Here is a 16,039-nt window from a genome sequence, read left to right on the forward strand (position 1 = left end):
TGTGATGACTAAAATTCCAGCATGAACACGGGTGACTAGCCTGTGCAACGACACCAGAACATTGGTCAGAACAATTGTCTCAACGAGAACACAAGTATAGTGGGATGCAGCTTGTGCAACGCTATTCAATCAGTGGGTAAATGGAGTTAACAGTTCTGTGACTGGCGAGAAAGAAAAAAAAAAACCAAATACCAGTTCTACGGAAGCGGCCAGCCATTAGGGTTGGTGCGGTTTGTAGTCCCAGCGGTAAAAAAAAAAAGGTGCCCTTTTTCTGTTTAATACCCAAGCACATCACTAATCTGGTTGAAAATTGCTGGCCTCCGCCCTCATTTTGCTGAGACACTGAACGAAACTGACAAACTATACTGAAGATTAATTTTGAAGTATTTCGACTTACTCACTGGGAGTTGAGACTCACCAGGAGTTAAAACTTGAAAAGGAGAAGATAAGGGACCTAGGATCAAGCCAACCTCTATTGTCCTGGACCAACCAGTGCAGCCTAACTGCTAGAGTGGAAAGCACGGCGGTGCTGAACCCTAGTGGGTGTGAACATTGAAGGAAAAATTCACTTATCTGTATCTATACGTATATGATTATTAGTATAGTGATATCAATATTTTGCATTTACATATTTGGTAATTGTGTGAGTATATTTTTGAACACGCGTAGGCGGTTGAGACGAGTAAAACGGTATCATAGAAAAGTTGTAGGACCAAGGAGAAGAGCACAATAAAATTATGAAGATATATCCATTTGGCAGGACAAATATCCCTCTAGAGAATAGGGAAGAGTGGCCTTATAACTATTTCTACAAAACCATAATGAAGTACCTAGTGACCCTTATGTTAATATGTATAATGTCCAGTGGTGTTGCATCATTGTTGCAAAATCCTACCTTACATCCATTGATAAAGGTTCATGGAAAATTAGCGGAGACATTAAGTCTCACTGACTGTTGGATTTGCCGGCACTTGTCTAGACACCCCGAGGATCCTATAGGCCTTTATGAAGTACCAGTATCACCAAGTGAATATGAAAGAGGGGAAGTGTGTCTTGTACCAAATACCACTTGGAGATGTGACCAACAAGAATATCAATGGTACCCTAGGTGTGCGGTGCTCCCTAATACCCAGGCAGAATACAAGCTCTCCCCGATGCCTGAAGAGAATGCCACACTTAAAATGTTTCCCATATGTTTTGGTACCTATTTTTATGGGCAAAACCCAGAGGCAAAATACATGGGAAAGATCCCTCCTGAACAGTGTGTTTACACTTTGTTATTTGATATAAAGACAGGGAATTGGGATCTTGAAGGAGAGGAGAAAATAGACAGAAATTGGACAGCGTTAATTAATGGGACTCATCAAAATTACACTGTGAATTATTGGAACCTGACTGTGGGAGAAAATGAGATTCTAGTAGATCCAGAAGGATTGTTATATGATCCCTCCAGAGAACAAGATAGAAATGGGAAAAATTCACCTGTAATATTGTCCCGGGTTTTCCTTGGCCCCCTCTGGACGGCTAGATGTTCATATGTTGCACCCTGGGCAAATGTATCATTGCTAAATACAATCTGGGAAGATTACAAATATTGCAATAATTCTGAGCATGACACCCCAGAGGGTGTAGGATTGCCTCGAATAAAATACAGCATTATAAATTCACAAATCCAGGGAGGCATGTACTTCGTATGTGGAAGAACTGCATATAAAGTACTGCCTCTAAACTGGGAAGGGATATGTTCACTGGCATATTTGGCACCCAACATTACTGTGATATCAAATATATCATCTTCCCAGCCCCTTAACATGGGGAGTTTTGCACATAGGTTCAAACGAGGGACACCCATACTGGAGGAGCGAAAGAACTGGGTATTTCAAGTATTACATGTTCTTATTCCCGGATTTGGAATTTTCGATTTACAACTGGCAATGATGAATATGTCAGCTGAATTAGCCATTGCATTTAATGCCACCAGAGAGGCCATAGGAAGTATACAGATAGAGATAAACTCTGCAGCCCAATTGGCGATACAAAATCGGCTTGCCCTAGACTTGATTACAGTACAACAAGGAGGAGTATGTGTTTTAATCCAACATCAGTACCAGCAAAAGTGCTGTTATTTTGTCAACAAGTCATCAGAGATAGAATTGGATATTGGGAAAATAAAAAAAGCAGTACAGGTATTTGAAAAGGGGGGCCAATATGAAGGAGGCGATTGGAGTTTATCATGGTTATGGTCTTTGTTTGGGGGGTGGGGCTGGTTGTTTAAAGACATACTTTTTATAATAATAGCTATTGTATTAAGTTGTTTATTAGTGCAGTGCTTACCTGCTCTCTGTTCCTGTTTAAAATTGTGTAAACTTCCGCCAGTGAAAATACTAGAAACCAATCGAGCTATGATGCAGAGAGAAGAGATAACTTCCCTAATGGCTATTGACCCTACTGTCCTCACTACAGATACTGGTTGCTCATACCCATCGGTTGTTTATGTCCCCATGAATGCAAATTTCAATGAAGTGGGAGTAAAATTCAACATATATGAGGAAATTTAGAACTATTCAAAACGTTTATTATGTTCAGAAGAAAAAAACTCAAAAAGGGTCGATTGTTAGAATTCATTTTGAATTGCTTCGTTTCTTTTACACGTGTAAGTTTGAGCTTTTGTTGTCTCTGAACGCACTGTCTATCACATATGTTATCTTATGTATATTTGTTTAGGTAAAATAAGCCTGTTTCCACGCCATAGGCTTGCAGCTGGTTTCTTTCCCTAACTGGGGCACTGTATTCATTATAATTGTGTGTTCAAATAACTAACTGACCTCGGCTGTGGTATTTTGGGGAGGGAAAGGCTGATATCTATACCTTTGAACCACGTAATCCTTTGAAGGGTCTCAAGAATGTGGGGAGTCAGGCAGCTGCAGAAGGGAGGCAAGGACAAGGCTGGAAATGGAACCAGTGTGTGGAAACTGATTAACTCCTTAAAATATCTGTATGACGTATATCATTAGTTACACATTTTATGTATCCTTTGATGTATGAGTATAAATATCACTGTTAAACGCTTTATGTCAGCACACTTTACTTCGGGCCTGGGATGCCAGTGGTAAACCTGTCCTCTTTGCTGCAGCAAAAATAAACAGACCTTTGGTCATTGATTTTTCACTCCGGCTCTCCGTGTCAAAACTCCTTTGTAAATGCATTTGTAAGTATCTGCAAATATGTGCATTTGACAGTTTGCAAGTCCGCACACTGGAGAAGCAGAAAAATACGCCTTTAATATGAGAGTTACACAGCTAGTTCGCGACTCATGCTAACTTAAGACGTACGAGTTCTAATTAATACAGTTTTAATACATACAATTAAAAATGATTATTTCTTCTATTCAGCATTAGTGTACACAAGTGAATAATTCTCCACGTTTATTAATACATTTAAATTATTAATTATTAATGTTGCATTGTCAAATGTAAGCATTTCACGTCTATAATATGTAATATTTAAACTACGCTCTCTCAATACTATACACCTTTTTTCAGATATCTTTATCGATTGTTAGCTCTATGAACTTGTTGCTGGGTGAGACAACTATTTTTTATACTCTCATATTAATGTTGTAACCTATACATCTATGGAAGCTATCTTATTAAGACTCCAAAAGCTGTACAACATGATCATTGTCTTTTGTCTTTGTAATTAATTTTTATGTTTTGTGTTAGTAGTCACTTTTAGACCTTTAGGTGTTGGCAGGAACACCCTACCTTTGTGAATGTGATCTGGAAACATAAATTATGTTTCCATACCCAGCCAAAGTACGGTCTGTTTGACTGTTATACTTGATTGAATCAATACTCCCTTGCCGGTTTGTATTTACCCCCTATAAAAGCAACCTTAATGCTACTTTGTCTCCGTTGCATTAATGACTGGCTTTTTAAACGGCCTATGACTTTCGCTCCTGTTTTAGGCCTTATAAGTACAAAATAGCCAATTATCTATTAACAATCACTGATCTTTACATTATTAGCATGCCTGCATTCTATATTGAGCTTGATAGTCATTGCGATATCAGTAGAAACGAAAACATCTATGCAGAATGTTGTGTTTAAATTGTGGTGCACCTTCCAATATGTTTGACATCTTGTTATTTGGAGATTAACTGTAATGTTAACTGCAACACATCATATTTGCAGCATGAAATACTTGCAAGAGCCCAGTGTCTTTCGTAAAGTCATTTTGGAATATGGTAGTGGTTTATTCAAACGATCCATGATGGTTGAGTTATGTGTATATTAATTTGCACCACGGTTTATTTTATCAATTTTAGCTTGCCCATGTTATATAGTGACTTATTTGGCTTGCCACGTTAACTACGCTGAGGATTAGTAGTTTCAGTGCACTGATTAGCAGTTTCAGTGCACAGTGCAGCCCAGGGTTTTAGAGAGGAACGTGTGCACTCATGAGTTTTAGTGGTGACAGTAAGCCATTAACAATTGGATTCATCATGGTATGGCTAACTACTTGAGAGCCACTTCTCATTTAAATGTTTTTGACAACATGTCATGATGGAGATAAATCTTTTTACTTTTTCAATGGTTGCTGACTAGTTATAATTCTAGTATGCTGCTTTTTTCCTAGAGATCTGAGGTTCATTTGATATTTTTTCTGAAGTAACCAAATGGTAGGATTCCAAGAGGTTATTCCCAGCCCAGTCTACAAAACTACTGGATATTTTGCTTCCTTACGCAATCAGATGAGACAGCTTTGTTGCTAATATGAAGTTCATTTGCTTTTCAAATTAATCAAGCCTTCATTTACCGCATTTATTATTTTTAGATTTTAGTTCTTCCTGAGGTAAGGTGGAACCTCTGTCTCCAGATCCTTTATAAGACAGTTAATCTTCAGGATGTGATTTTTTTTCTCCATCTGAATGATTTAAATAGCCAATAGTGGCAAATGAAACTACATATTTGCGTGTATTTTTGAACACTAAATAAGGGTTCATTTTTGCCAGCTGCGGACAGTACTGAATTGGTCTGCTTGCTTGTAGATTATCTGACCCTTCCTTCCCTCAATTAGTACTACAAGCATGTAGTCCACGTGTGCGTTATTTGTTTACATTTTTTCCAATTATGTTTCAGATTATATTTGTGTTTAATCTGTTCTTCCTACAGTTGTTTCTTTCTATGTGTTGTAAGGGTGTCCTGTGAAGATGTTGGCGCCCATATAAAATGTTACAGTATGTTTCTCTTCATATGATGTATTGTGGTTATGCCTTTAGCTTGAAGTCACCATAATGCAGATTTCTTTTCTGTATTTGTTATTATCTATTGGTGTGAAGCTCTCACGTCCCTAGGAAGATGCCTGTTGATCTAAGGTGTGCAAAAAGTCTACCATGTGCTTCCTGGACATTGAATAGTTGGGGATGCCTACTCAGTGATTTAATTCACACTTGAGTAAGTCACCCCAGTAACTGTGATTTGTGTTTATTGTATGTCTGGTTCTCAACTAGATTTTGTGCTCCATGTAGAAAATCTGTGGACTGCCTCCTAAGGCTAGAGGCATGGCGACTTTTTCAGTACATGTAAGAATGTCTTTTTATTGTTTGTTTTATTGATGACGTAGTAGGTTATTTGTGCATTTTAATATGTGATTACTATTTTTACTTTATGATAAATAGCAGATGTCTGTGATACACTGTTGGGGTGTGCAATATGCTGAAGTTGACTGTCTTTGTGTTGGGCACATGAATTTACATGAGCCCTATCATGTGGTCTGTTTTTGAGGATTAGTCATTATTTAGCCTTGATTAGGAGTCTGTACCTCTCCTACGTTAAGTGTATATGATTCTAAACTGTCCTTCAATTGGCATCTCTGCCTCCTTGTTAGTCACTCTCTTGTGTCGCAAGTTACACATTTTTGTGAGGTTTCTCACATTTTGCGGTGGTCATTATGTAGGCATCTACTATAGTGCCACGACATCAGCATTTCGTCATTAGAAATGACAGGTAGTCCCTTTAAGATTTACTTTGAGTATCTTAAATAGTTATGTGTTGTGTTTATCTTTTCAAACGACCTTCATGTTGCAGTGTGTTCTTTATTACCAATCGTTTTCATGCAAATCCTTTTTTTTCCTTCCTATTCAAATATCTTTAAAAGCATAAATTGTGAACTGAACTCCTTTAGCAGCAAAAGCCTCCCATCCCTAATACATTTGCTGCACCTTCTGCAACCATCTTATCATCAATCTGTCAGAATTCTTTACTTTAGCTAATGCTGGGCATGAAGTGCTTAGTTTGCAACAAAAATAAATAAATAATAAGAGCCAGGGCCCTCGTTAGGAGGTCACTGCAGCATTGCCCTTGCCAACTCTGCCAATGACAATACAAACACAACTAACCATCACACTCCTACACGTGACAATTCAGACTATTCCAGGCCCTCGTTGTCTTAAGAATGGCTTGGGCGGCAGGTACGAGTCACTTTTAAAGTATACTGAATTAGCAAGCCCCTGTTGTGCTCATCTCAAAAGTAGACAAACAGCGCCACCATGTGGAAGACTGTTACAAGTGCAGGTGTTGACATTTAAATGCCGAACACCGGAAACCACAGGCTCAAAAAAAGCACTGTGGACCTCGTCCTTCAGGTCCTCCAAAATGGTTACCAAATCTTGAATAATTCCAAAGCCTTTGACATTGCTGGTCATAACCCAGTAAGCCTTGCACACAAAGCCATTCTATTAATGGCACTCAAACACCAGACTCTGTTCCCCTCACCTCTCTTTTAGGTGCTTCTGGGATTTTTGGAGCACTTCATGAAGTTCCTTTCTCTAGGTCCGAGCAAATCATTGTCTAGTCTTCTTATTGGCTCGTGCGATCCCCACTTTTTCTCTCTACTGAAGGTTTTAAGCAAGAGCAGTATGTTATATACATGTGTTCTAGAGATGCAGTCACACAAACCGCCCTCCCTAGAAGATGTGCTACCTTATCCGTAGTAACTTTGGCCCTCCTGACCGTTCTGCACCAACCTGGAGGAGAAAATGTAGTGTAGGATATCCAAGGGGATACTGAATTTCCTGCAGATCGACAAGTTGGTTCAAAAAGTATAAAGCAGGTCCCAAAATCAAGGCCATGCTCAAGCAGGCTTCAGCCATTATGCACTGCCACCTAGACCCAAACAGCGTTCCTAGGATTACAGTGTTGTTGTCACGAGGAGTAAATCCGTGATTGAACTGCCATGGACAGAGCAGGTACAGAGGACAAGCTTGAACGCGTCTATTATTACTCATTAAGTAGACCATTTAACAGCATTCATACACCCAGATGCCTTGATGGCTTTAAGAAAGGAGAAATGATCAAGAAACTATGGCTCAAGAAGGATGCAGCGAAATTCGGTACGCCAAGTGACCAGTGAAGCATCACTTGTCCTGAAAAAAAATAAAAAATGATTTTAGTGACCTTTCTACAGGGACATGAGCTACAATGGTTGAAGAAGTTACTACTTGTGTAAGATGCTTTATGTTGGCTCGAAGCAAATATGCTAAGATTTTGGAGCCTCAACAACTAGTGTTATTCCATGAATTGCAAAGTAAGACGTATCTACCTCAATCAAACATGGGGGTAATGTCCTATAAAATAAAAACAAACATTTTCTTTGAACATAACGGACATGACGAGCATACTTGAAAAGAAAAAGGTTTACAAAAAAGAAAAGGGTGTGAGGCAGGCCAGTAAGTTAGGAGTGGTGTATGTGGGGTAAGATAAAACGATAGACCATCAGTAAATCTGTTTACAATAAAGACATATAATCACATCCTAATAATAGCTTTTGGCAAATTGCCCAAAATTAAAAACGTATATGCACTTAGCCTTGGTAGATTTACAATTTTAAATTGCACAGCAATATTTACAAGTAAAAGGCAAATCTATCACTGTCGTTCAGTACCACTGATCATATCATCTTAGAAGCTAGACTGAGGTCAGCTTTTCAGGTAACGTGCTTCATGGCTTAAGTTGTTCTTCACTGAATAAAGTCATTCTATGATGTAATAAAACATGTCATGAGTTATGCCATCTGTGAAGTCATAACAATGCATAGAGGAGGGTGCAAGTTATAGTTAGCGCTGCTAACTATAAATGGTGAATTTCTGTGGTTTTTCTTTTTAGTTCAAAACAATATTATTTATCACTGGCATATTAACCTAACTATAACGTTACTTTAACCTTTTTTTCCCAGCGACGTTTTTTTTTTTTTTTTTTTTTAACATAAAATAATAACTAAATGCAACCCAAACCCATACCTAAATGCAACCCGCTACCCGCAGCGTGTCTTGGCTGCGAGGCCTGGCCTGTGGCCAGGCCCTGCAGCCAACACACCCCCCCATCCCATACAGCAAGCTCCACACTGGGCACAGGCTTCAGCCGTGCGCAGTAGTGGGTTTGGGATCCCATCCCACAGATTTTTTTGTTTTTTAAATTGAAGGTGGGGATGCGATGACACCCCTACCCCCCACCGGCTGTTATTGGCCCCATGGACTCCATTCCCCAAGGCTACTTATTTAAGTACAGAGGAGGGGGCCATGTTCCCCCCAATTTAGGCCCTGGAGACCCCATTTCCCAGGGCCAGGTGTCAATATGAGGGGGAGGGGGAATGCAGCACCACTCCCCGGCCTATTTCGGCCCCACGAACCCATTCCCTTGGGCCCGGCAACATCATGAAGGGGACGGGGCCTCCGTCCCTGGACCGATTTCAGCCCCTGGGACCCCATCCCCCAGGGCCGGCACCAATTTAAATGGGGGAGGGAGCACACTGCCCCCCGCCCCAACCCGATTTCGGCCCTTTGGACTTATCAGCATTAAGTGTAGGTGCATGGTTCCCACCCAGGGCCCCCATCATGCTGTTGTTGGGGGCCCAAAGGACCCCCACGACCCCAGCCAGCACCCTGCATCCAGCGGCAGATGACACTGCTCCTGCTCACAGAGAGCAGTTAATACCACTGCTGCCTGCAGGTGACAGCAATATATAGATCAGTTTCCCTGCCTGCTTCAGTGCATGACAGGTAAACAGATCTAAAGCCTGCTCCCAGCCGGCGGAGGCATTTTTGAAGCTTCTGCCAGCTGGAAGTGGACTTAGTGTTTGTTCCCCTTGGCAGTAGATTTTAAAAGTGCAAACACAGGTTTCCTTGCTTGTGCTGTTGTAGGCCATAGAAATCAATATCGTCCCTGGGGATGGGCTCCCAAGGCCGCTAAAGGCTCTGGGAGAGGGGCCATTCCCGCCCCGTACCCCAAAAAATGAATTTAGGTCTCCACTAGATCGTTATAGTTAGGTCTCCTGTACCATTGGAAAAGCTTTTGTTTGTGTTGCTAATAACTTTTGCACCGGATTACGAATCTACACAAAACGTTCCAAAAAAGGTGTTACGAATTGACTAGTTTGTGCATGAAAAGTTTTGGGGTGATCTACAAGTGGGGGTTGGGCCGAGTAAAAAGGGATCCCAAAATGCATAATCCCTATGCATTTTCCATAGACCGCTGTAGACAAGGCTACAGCAAAAAAAAGATGAACGGAATTACACCAGTTTTGGGATGAAGGTAGATCTCTGTCCACAGATTGTGCTCTTTGTTATTTGGTGTAAATCCATGTGGCAGTGGGTATAGCAATCGGGCGCAATGAGACACTCAGGTGGGTGATTGACTAGAAGTGGTTTTATTGTAAATTACAGATGCTCTTGTAACAGTCACTGTCTTTTCTCATTGTGGTTTGGTGATCTCCTTTGTTCTCTTTTTCTCAGGGTTCCCGGTAGGTGATGTCGTCAGGTAGACCGGAAAAGGAACGAAAGGTAGGTAAGTTGTATGTCTGGGTGACTTGTTTGTATGAGAGAGAGAAAGAGAGAAAGAGAGAAAAAGAAAGAAAGAGAGAAAGAGAGAAAGAGAGAAAAAGAAAGAAAGAGAGAAACAGAAAGAAAGAGAAAGAGAGAGAGAGATAGACAGATAGATAGACAGATAGACAGATAGATAGATAGATAGATAGATAGATAGATAGATAGATAGATAGATAGATAGATAGATAGATAGATAGATAGATAGATAGATAGATAGATAGATATGGGTGGAGTGAGTGGTGGTGATCTGGTGTGAGACTCCAATCCAAGGGAAAGGAAAAGAAAAATAGAAAAGGACGGGTATAGTTTATAGAGTCCCTTTCCTTCACCTATGTGGATCCCAAAATCTTTCCTCAATAATAGAACCACTCTTGCTCTGTGTTAGGTGTTAGTGCTTCCTCTTGTGCTGGTACTTCTTCCCTTCCCAAAATCCCCTCCCAACCTCTACTCGCCCCCCCTCCACCCTCCTCCCTTCCCACTATAGCCTTTAGTTTATCCTTCAGGCAGGACTGTACCTGCTCTAGCCACGCCCCTCTAGGGACGAGGCGGAGCGGTAGCTTTCTGGGACTTTCTTGTCCCTCCGTGGGGTTGTCTCTGGAGGTCAATAGACCTCAGTTAGCTGGTTCTCCTTCCTCGCTGTCCGAGTTGCTTTCGTTCGCGTCCTCCTCGTTTTCGCTTCCCTCGTGTGTTTCGGCGTCTTTCCTCTCCGCGTGTTCCCTTGTCTGTGCACGCCGCGCGTATTGTCCATCCTCTCTTTTCAGGCTTGCAGGAACCCGGATATCTGGGTTCCCGGCTTCCGCGACGTCTTTCTCTGTGGGACCCCCGGGGCACCTCTCGGCCTGCGAATCGGAACTGGATGTAGCCGGGATTTCCGGCACCCAGCTACAATCCATTTAGTAGTTTTTGAGAAATTAAGGGTAAAAAAATAATTGTATACCTGGACGGTGTTAAATACCACCAGCGCCAGTTTAAAAATAAAGCATTCTCATTGGTCCAGGGAGCTTTTTTTTTCCTGGGCCATCTCACTCTTGCAGGAGTCCGACTCCAGCGAGAGTGAGCAGTTAGACTGGCTGCCAGCAACATGAGATAAAATGTTGCTGACCGCCATTACAGGACTCTGGGTCCTCTGCCCTGAAGTTATAAAAAAAAATACAGATACATGATGGGGGTGGGAATTCCCTAACCCCTAGGCCCTGAAGGTGGGGGGAGGAGGGAGGCCAAAAAGGGGGGAATAAAAGAAAGAACGAAATTGGCAAAAAAAAAAGCTGCAATCCTGCGAGACATTCGAGAGATTGAAAAAATAAATACAAAATGCTGGCTGGGCACTTTTTTTCTTTTTTTTACTAAAAGCCCAACCCCTGTGGCTGTATTCTTAAAGGGGATGGGAATAGTAAGGGCCACCCCCTCCCCAAGCCTCCAGAGGCCCCAGGAAGCCCACCGCCAGGGCCAAAATGAATGTATAGGGGAGAGGAGGACGCGCAGTCCCTTGGGGTCCCACACCCCATGCAGACATATATAGGAAGGGGGACTGTGCAACACCCCCGCCCCAAGCCAACAGAGGCTCCAGGAAGCTCACGCCTCGTGCCAAAATCATTAAACAAGGAGAGATGGGCCACTCAGCCTCTTTCTCAAGACGTGACAGACCCTGCACAGTCCACCCCCAGAGCTTACATTTGGCAAAATGGAGAGGGGAGCCATGCGGCCCTCCGCCCTGAGCCTCTAAAGGCTCTGGGGAGCCCACCCCGGGGACTTTAAGGAGAGGGGGCCACGCAATAGTCCCCCTCCCGGAGCCATTACGAGCCCCAGGTACCTCATATTCCGAGGCCGGCTCTGATGCCCGCAAACCCACCCCACGACATTGCAGATTACCTACTCGCACAGGCAGGGACACTTGTGTTTGGTCTTAATTGGCAGGAACATTTTCAAAACTCCTGCCGTATGGGAGCAAACATCAAGTTCGCTCCCAGCAGACAGGAGCTTTGAAAACACTCCTGTCTGCTTGGAGTGGGCTTTTGTTTTGAAGCAGATCAAAATATTGCTTCCGCCCTCAGGCAGCAGCCTTAATAGCTGCTCCCTGTGTGTGGGAGCAATGCCTGCTCCCTCTGTATGTGGGGAGCCAGCTGGGGCCATGTGACCTTGGGGCTCCCACTGAGGCCCCCAACAAGACTATGGTGGGTGCCCTTGGTGGGCACCAGGGCACCCACCTTTAACAGTGCCTGGCCATGGGGGATGGGGTCCACAGGGCCTAATAAGGCTCAGGGAGGCACACGGGGGCCACACGGTACTGTCCTCTTGGGACACTGTAAAGTATCGAATCTCAGGGAAATAGGGTCCCCAGGACACATGGCCACCTTACCTTTTAAAAAAAAATGCAGCCCAGGGGATGGAGGTCACCAGGGGTTGAACAGGCTGAGATAGGGAAGCTACGCAACTCTGTCCTAAAAAAAACAAAAATTACAGCCTTGTGGAAAGGCTCAGGGAGAGGGACTGTACGCCCCCTCCCACAAAAAATTGTATAGTCCCAGAGGATGGAGTCCCCGAGGCCTGTAGAGGCTCGGGGATGGAGGCCACACACACCTCTGTCCCCTTTTATGTTAAAGCAGCCCTGGGGGATGAACCACTCCTCTGAGGGCATTGTCTTATGTTTTATGTTTGATATCCAGATCCTATTTGGAAGACCATCTGTTTACCTAGTTATTGAGAGAGTCACCATTGAAAGCCAGGAAACAACAGGAAAACTTTAACTCATATAACCAACAGGGAAGGTGTTAAGTCAGGTAAACATCTAGCTTTGCTCGCCAGAATTGAAAATGTTCTCACTACAATCCGAGCTACTTTAAAGTCCCAACAGCATAGCCCACCCTGCTTACAGGAAATAAAAGATATCTTCTACTACTAAAACGAACTTACTCCTTAGTCTGGTTCAGAGGGACATTATCAGGCTACCACATGAGAGAGGAATGCCCATTTAACCTAATTCAGACAGTATCAAACATTTTATGAAAACTGTACTCCAGAACCTCGGATCCAACAGGAAAAGACTTAAATACCTACTTTAAGCAGAAGCTGTAAAAAAATGTAATCCTATTGGCGAAGCAGGTACTATTTGGTAACACGCAGCCATCGACTGCTTATTCAAGGCTCCCAGTGCTGTGTACTTAACAGGCAGTTCTTGTTAAAGTCAATGCTGACTGTGCCAGGACAAATGACTGGCTCGTGTGACAGCTAAAAAAAATACATCATAGATATGCCGCCTCCCACAACTCAAGTGTGCCCTAGCTAAGCCTAACAGCCATCTCAAACTATGGCTAAAATAAAAAAGATAATGCAAGGGAAATCTGAATACAGTATCAGACTTCAAATTGTGTTAGAAGCTCATCTTTACGCAACCAAGTACCTATCGTCCCAGTTTAAATTAATCAATAAATTGAGTGAAACACTTTGCATACCGTTGGTGAGCTCCATTTTCCTTCATCAAATACGTCTCCTAGAATGAATACTATGTCAGGCTGCAACAGCCACAAGGCAGTCTGAAAGGCTCTCTCCATCTGCCATTCCCTGTAAAGAAAAGATTGTGATGGAGAAGTGAGACAAACCGGTGCTGCGAACATACGTAAGACTCGAGAAAAAGTGGCAAGGTGGAAACAAAACCGGGTTAAAAGACAGGAAGTGTGAAGGTGACAAACGCTGTTACTGCGCTTGTAGTAATCGGTCACCTTTTGCTTGTAAAAATCATTGTTTATTGCAATTTACCAACACATTTTGTTTTCACATTGTAGTCACTTTGGCATTATGCATATTATGCTGTAACACTCAACTCTCTAGATATAGACAGGTTCTAAAACTTGGACCTACTGTCCCTGAAGATCCACGACTTCTGTTCAGAGGGGGTTGATAGACTGTTCAGAAAATTAAATATTAACACATTCATAGAGTATATAATACATACAAATGCAAAAAGTAAAATTGCAAAATTTGAAATGTGCAATACATAGTAAGTAAAATAGTACGCTGAGCTTCATTGGTAGAAGCAGCCCAAGTATAGCAAACAGAATCTAGTAAGGCCAACTCGAAGCCTCACTTGAAGAACTGGTACACACACACACACACACGGAAATAAAAGCAAATTTTGATAAGCTTAAATCTTCACAATCACTTAAAATTTCGATTTTTGTAATTGTTTTGGTTTGTGAACTAAATAAAATATTGCGCAGTTTGTGTGTTTATTTGATATATCACTGCTTCTCTATTGTGTTTATTATGTTGAGGTTCAAATTGTAGAAATTACCAGGTTTCCAAGCTTCCAGTAGAGAATCAATAGAAATTCCAGGAATGTTCTCCTTCCATTACACCTCCCAGGTGGTGCATTTTAAGTGCACAATTGCCAAAGAAAGTTCAAATAATTGTGAGATTTAATTTGACTCGGCCACCTAATAATTTGTTTTTAAAAAAATGTACAATGCCTCTCACTTCTACCATTCACTTATTTTCATCTCCCTTTCTGCCCCCTCTGAGTAGGTCTTCAGTCACATAATAATAATTGGAAAATTGGAAAATGAAAATGTACACAACTTTCAAAGTCTGAAGCTTTAGACATCAAATATATAATATATTACTTACATTCCACAGCTGGCAATCGTTATTTACAGCTAAGACGCCCTTTCCAATGAAAAGGCTTTTGGGGGGGTTTACTTATAAAACTGTTGTCCCTTTTGACAAAGCTGCTCAAAATTTGGTACTGGTTACACACACACACTAATTCCATTTTGGTAAGTATTGCACAGATCCGTCCTTTGGAAGTCGTGGTGGGGCGGAGTATGGGGGTGAAATACGGAAAAGAGCAAAATGTGTTTCCACGTCAATGTGACATAATTGCATCAAACTTTGCATATAAATATAACCGGACTCACAAGAGCCCCTTTTGTGGTTAGCTGCAAGTTAGTTTTGAAAAAACTGTTAAACATAAGGCGTTGGGAGGGCTTTGACAGACTGATCAGAGATGAAGTGTTTTTATCTCGCCCATTAAGACTCAGACAGTGCAGGATAATCGGTCGACAGGTCCAAACAAATTTTCTTTAAAACGTAGTCTGACTAGTCTAGGGAGCATTTTCTCCTGCAGTCCAGTAAAAGTCTATGAACCTCAACTAGAATATACGGACCAGTACACTCTGATAGGAAACGGAAATTTGACTTTGGCTGTTACTATGAGACCTGGTGTTCGGTCTCCATTTAAGGAAATTAAATGAAAATGTCTGAAGGTGGTTAGGGCAGTTTTCGGACCCGCAGGGACTGTGTTTGTCAGTGTAGTGAGAAAAGAAATCCGCAAGCCCCTCAAACACAAATAGTTTTTGTGTGTTTTTTTTGGTGGGGGTAGATCCACAGACCCGGTTTGCACAGACACCCACTGGAGGTCAACAGACCCTCTGGTGGATCCTAAGATCAATGAACCATGTAGATGGTTAAAGAACTAAAACACATAAAATCATTAAAACACAACTGCACAGGCGAGGACCTACAGTCACACAGGCTTGAACAAAGACTATGTGCAGAAGGCTGGGCCACCTGTTGTGGGGGTAAGTATTGCACCCTACTCCTATTGAGCACAGCAAAAGGCCACGTGCAGTGATGGCTGGCAGAAGAATGGGTTGGGCACAGAACCTGTAGCTACCCGCACTACACACGGCCTAAGGCTAAAGACCATGTATAGTGGAGACTGGCCACACAGTGGTATAGGGGACACTTGGCCCTTGCTGTCCGGTGCCAAACGCCAACCCTAGTGGGATTTTAATGTGTGGAAGGGTCAATGCAGCCATGCATCAAACTCACGTTAATTGCAGAGCAGGCCTTGCACGGCAGCGGTTGGCAGTGTGGGAAATCAAATGCATGATCTGACCAAAGGTTGTGCACAGTAGACGTTAGTCACAGTACCTGTGGTTAAGCTCCTCCACAGCCAGACCCCATTGTGCCTGGCAAGTGGACAAAGGCCAGCCATATCTAAAAGCCACAGGCCATGCACAGTGGGAGGGTAGGCCATTAAATCAATGTCCTCCGCAAACGGCTGTGATTTATGGAAAGATGGGTTGATCACAAGGGATACTAGGTGCAGGACCCATACCAAATGGCCATTTTTGCTAGAGCACAAGGCGTGAACACATGCCA

General features: G+C 42.5%; 1 protein-coding gene across 4 annotated transcripts in view; it reads right to left on the minus strand.

Annotated features, from left to right (window-relative positions):
* The window catches only part of MPPE1 (metallophosphoesterase 1), a 442,317-nt gene that overhangs the window by 313,813 nt on the left and 112,465 nt on the right, over positions 1-16,039 (minus strand). For all 4 annotated transcript variants that reach the window (XM_069219749.1, XM_069219751.1, XM_069219750.1 and 1 more), the window contains one exon: positions 13,330-13,438. In XM_069219749.1, coding sequence (XP_069075850.1) covers positions 13,330-13,438 — 109 coding nt within the window. The remainder of the gene's footprint in view (positions 1-13,329; positions 13,439-16,039) is intronic.

Source organism: Pleurodeles waltl, chromosome 2_2 (assembly GCF_031143425.1).
Source record: "Pleurodeles waltl isolate 20211129_DDA chromosome 2_2, aPleWal1.hap1.20221129, whole genome shotgun sequence".
NCBI lineage: Eukaryota > Metazoa > Chordata > Amphibia > Caudata > Salamandridae > Pleurodeles > Pleurodeles waltl.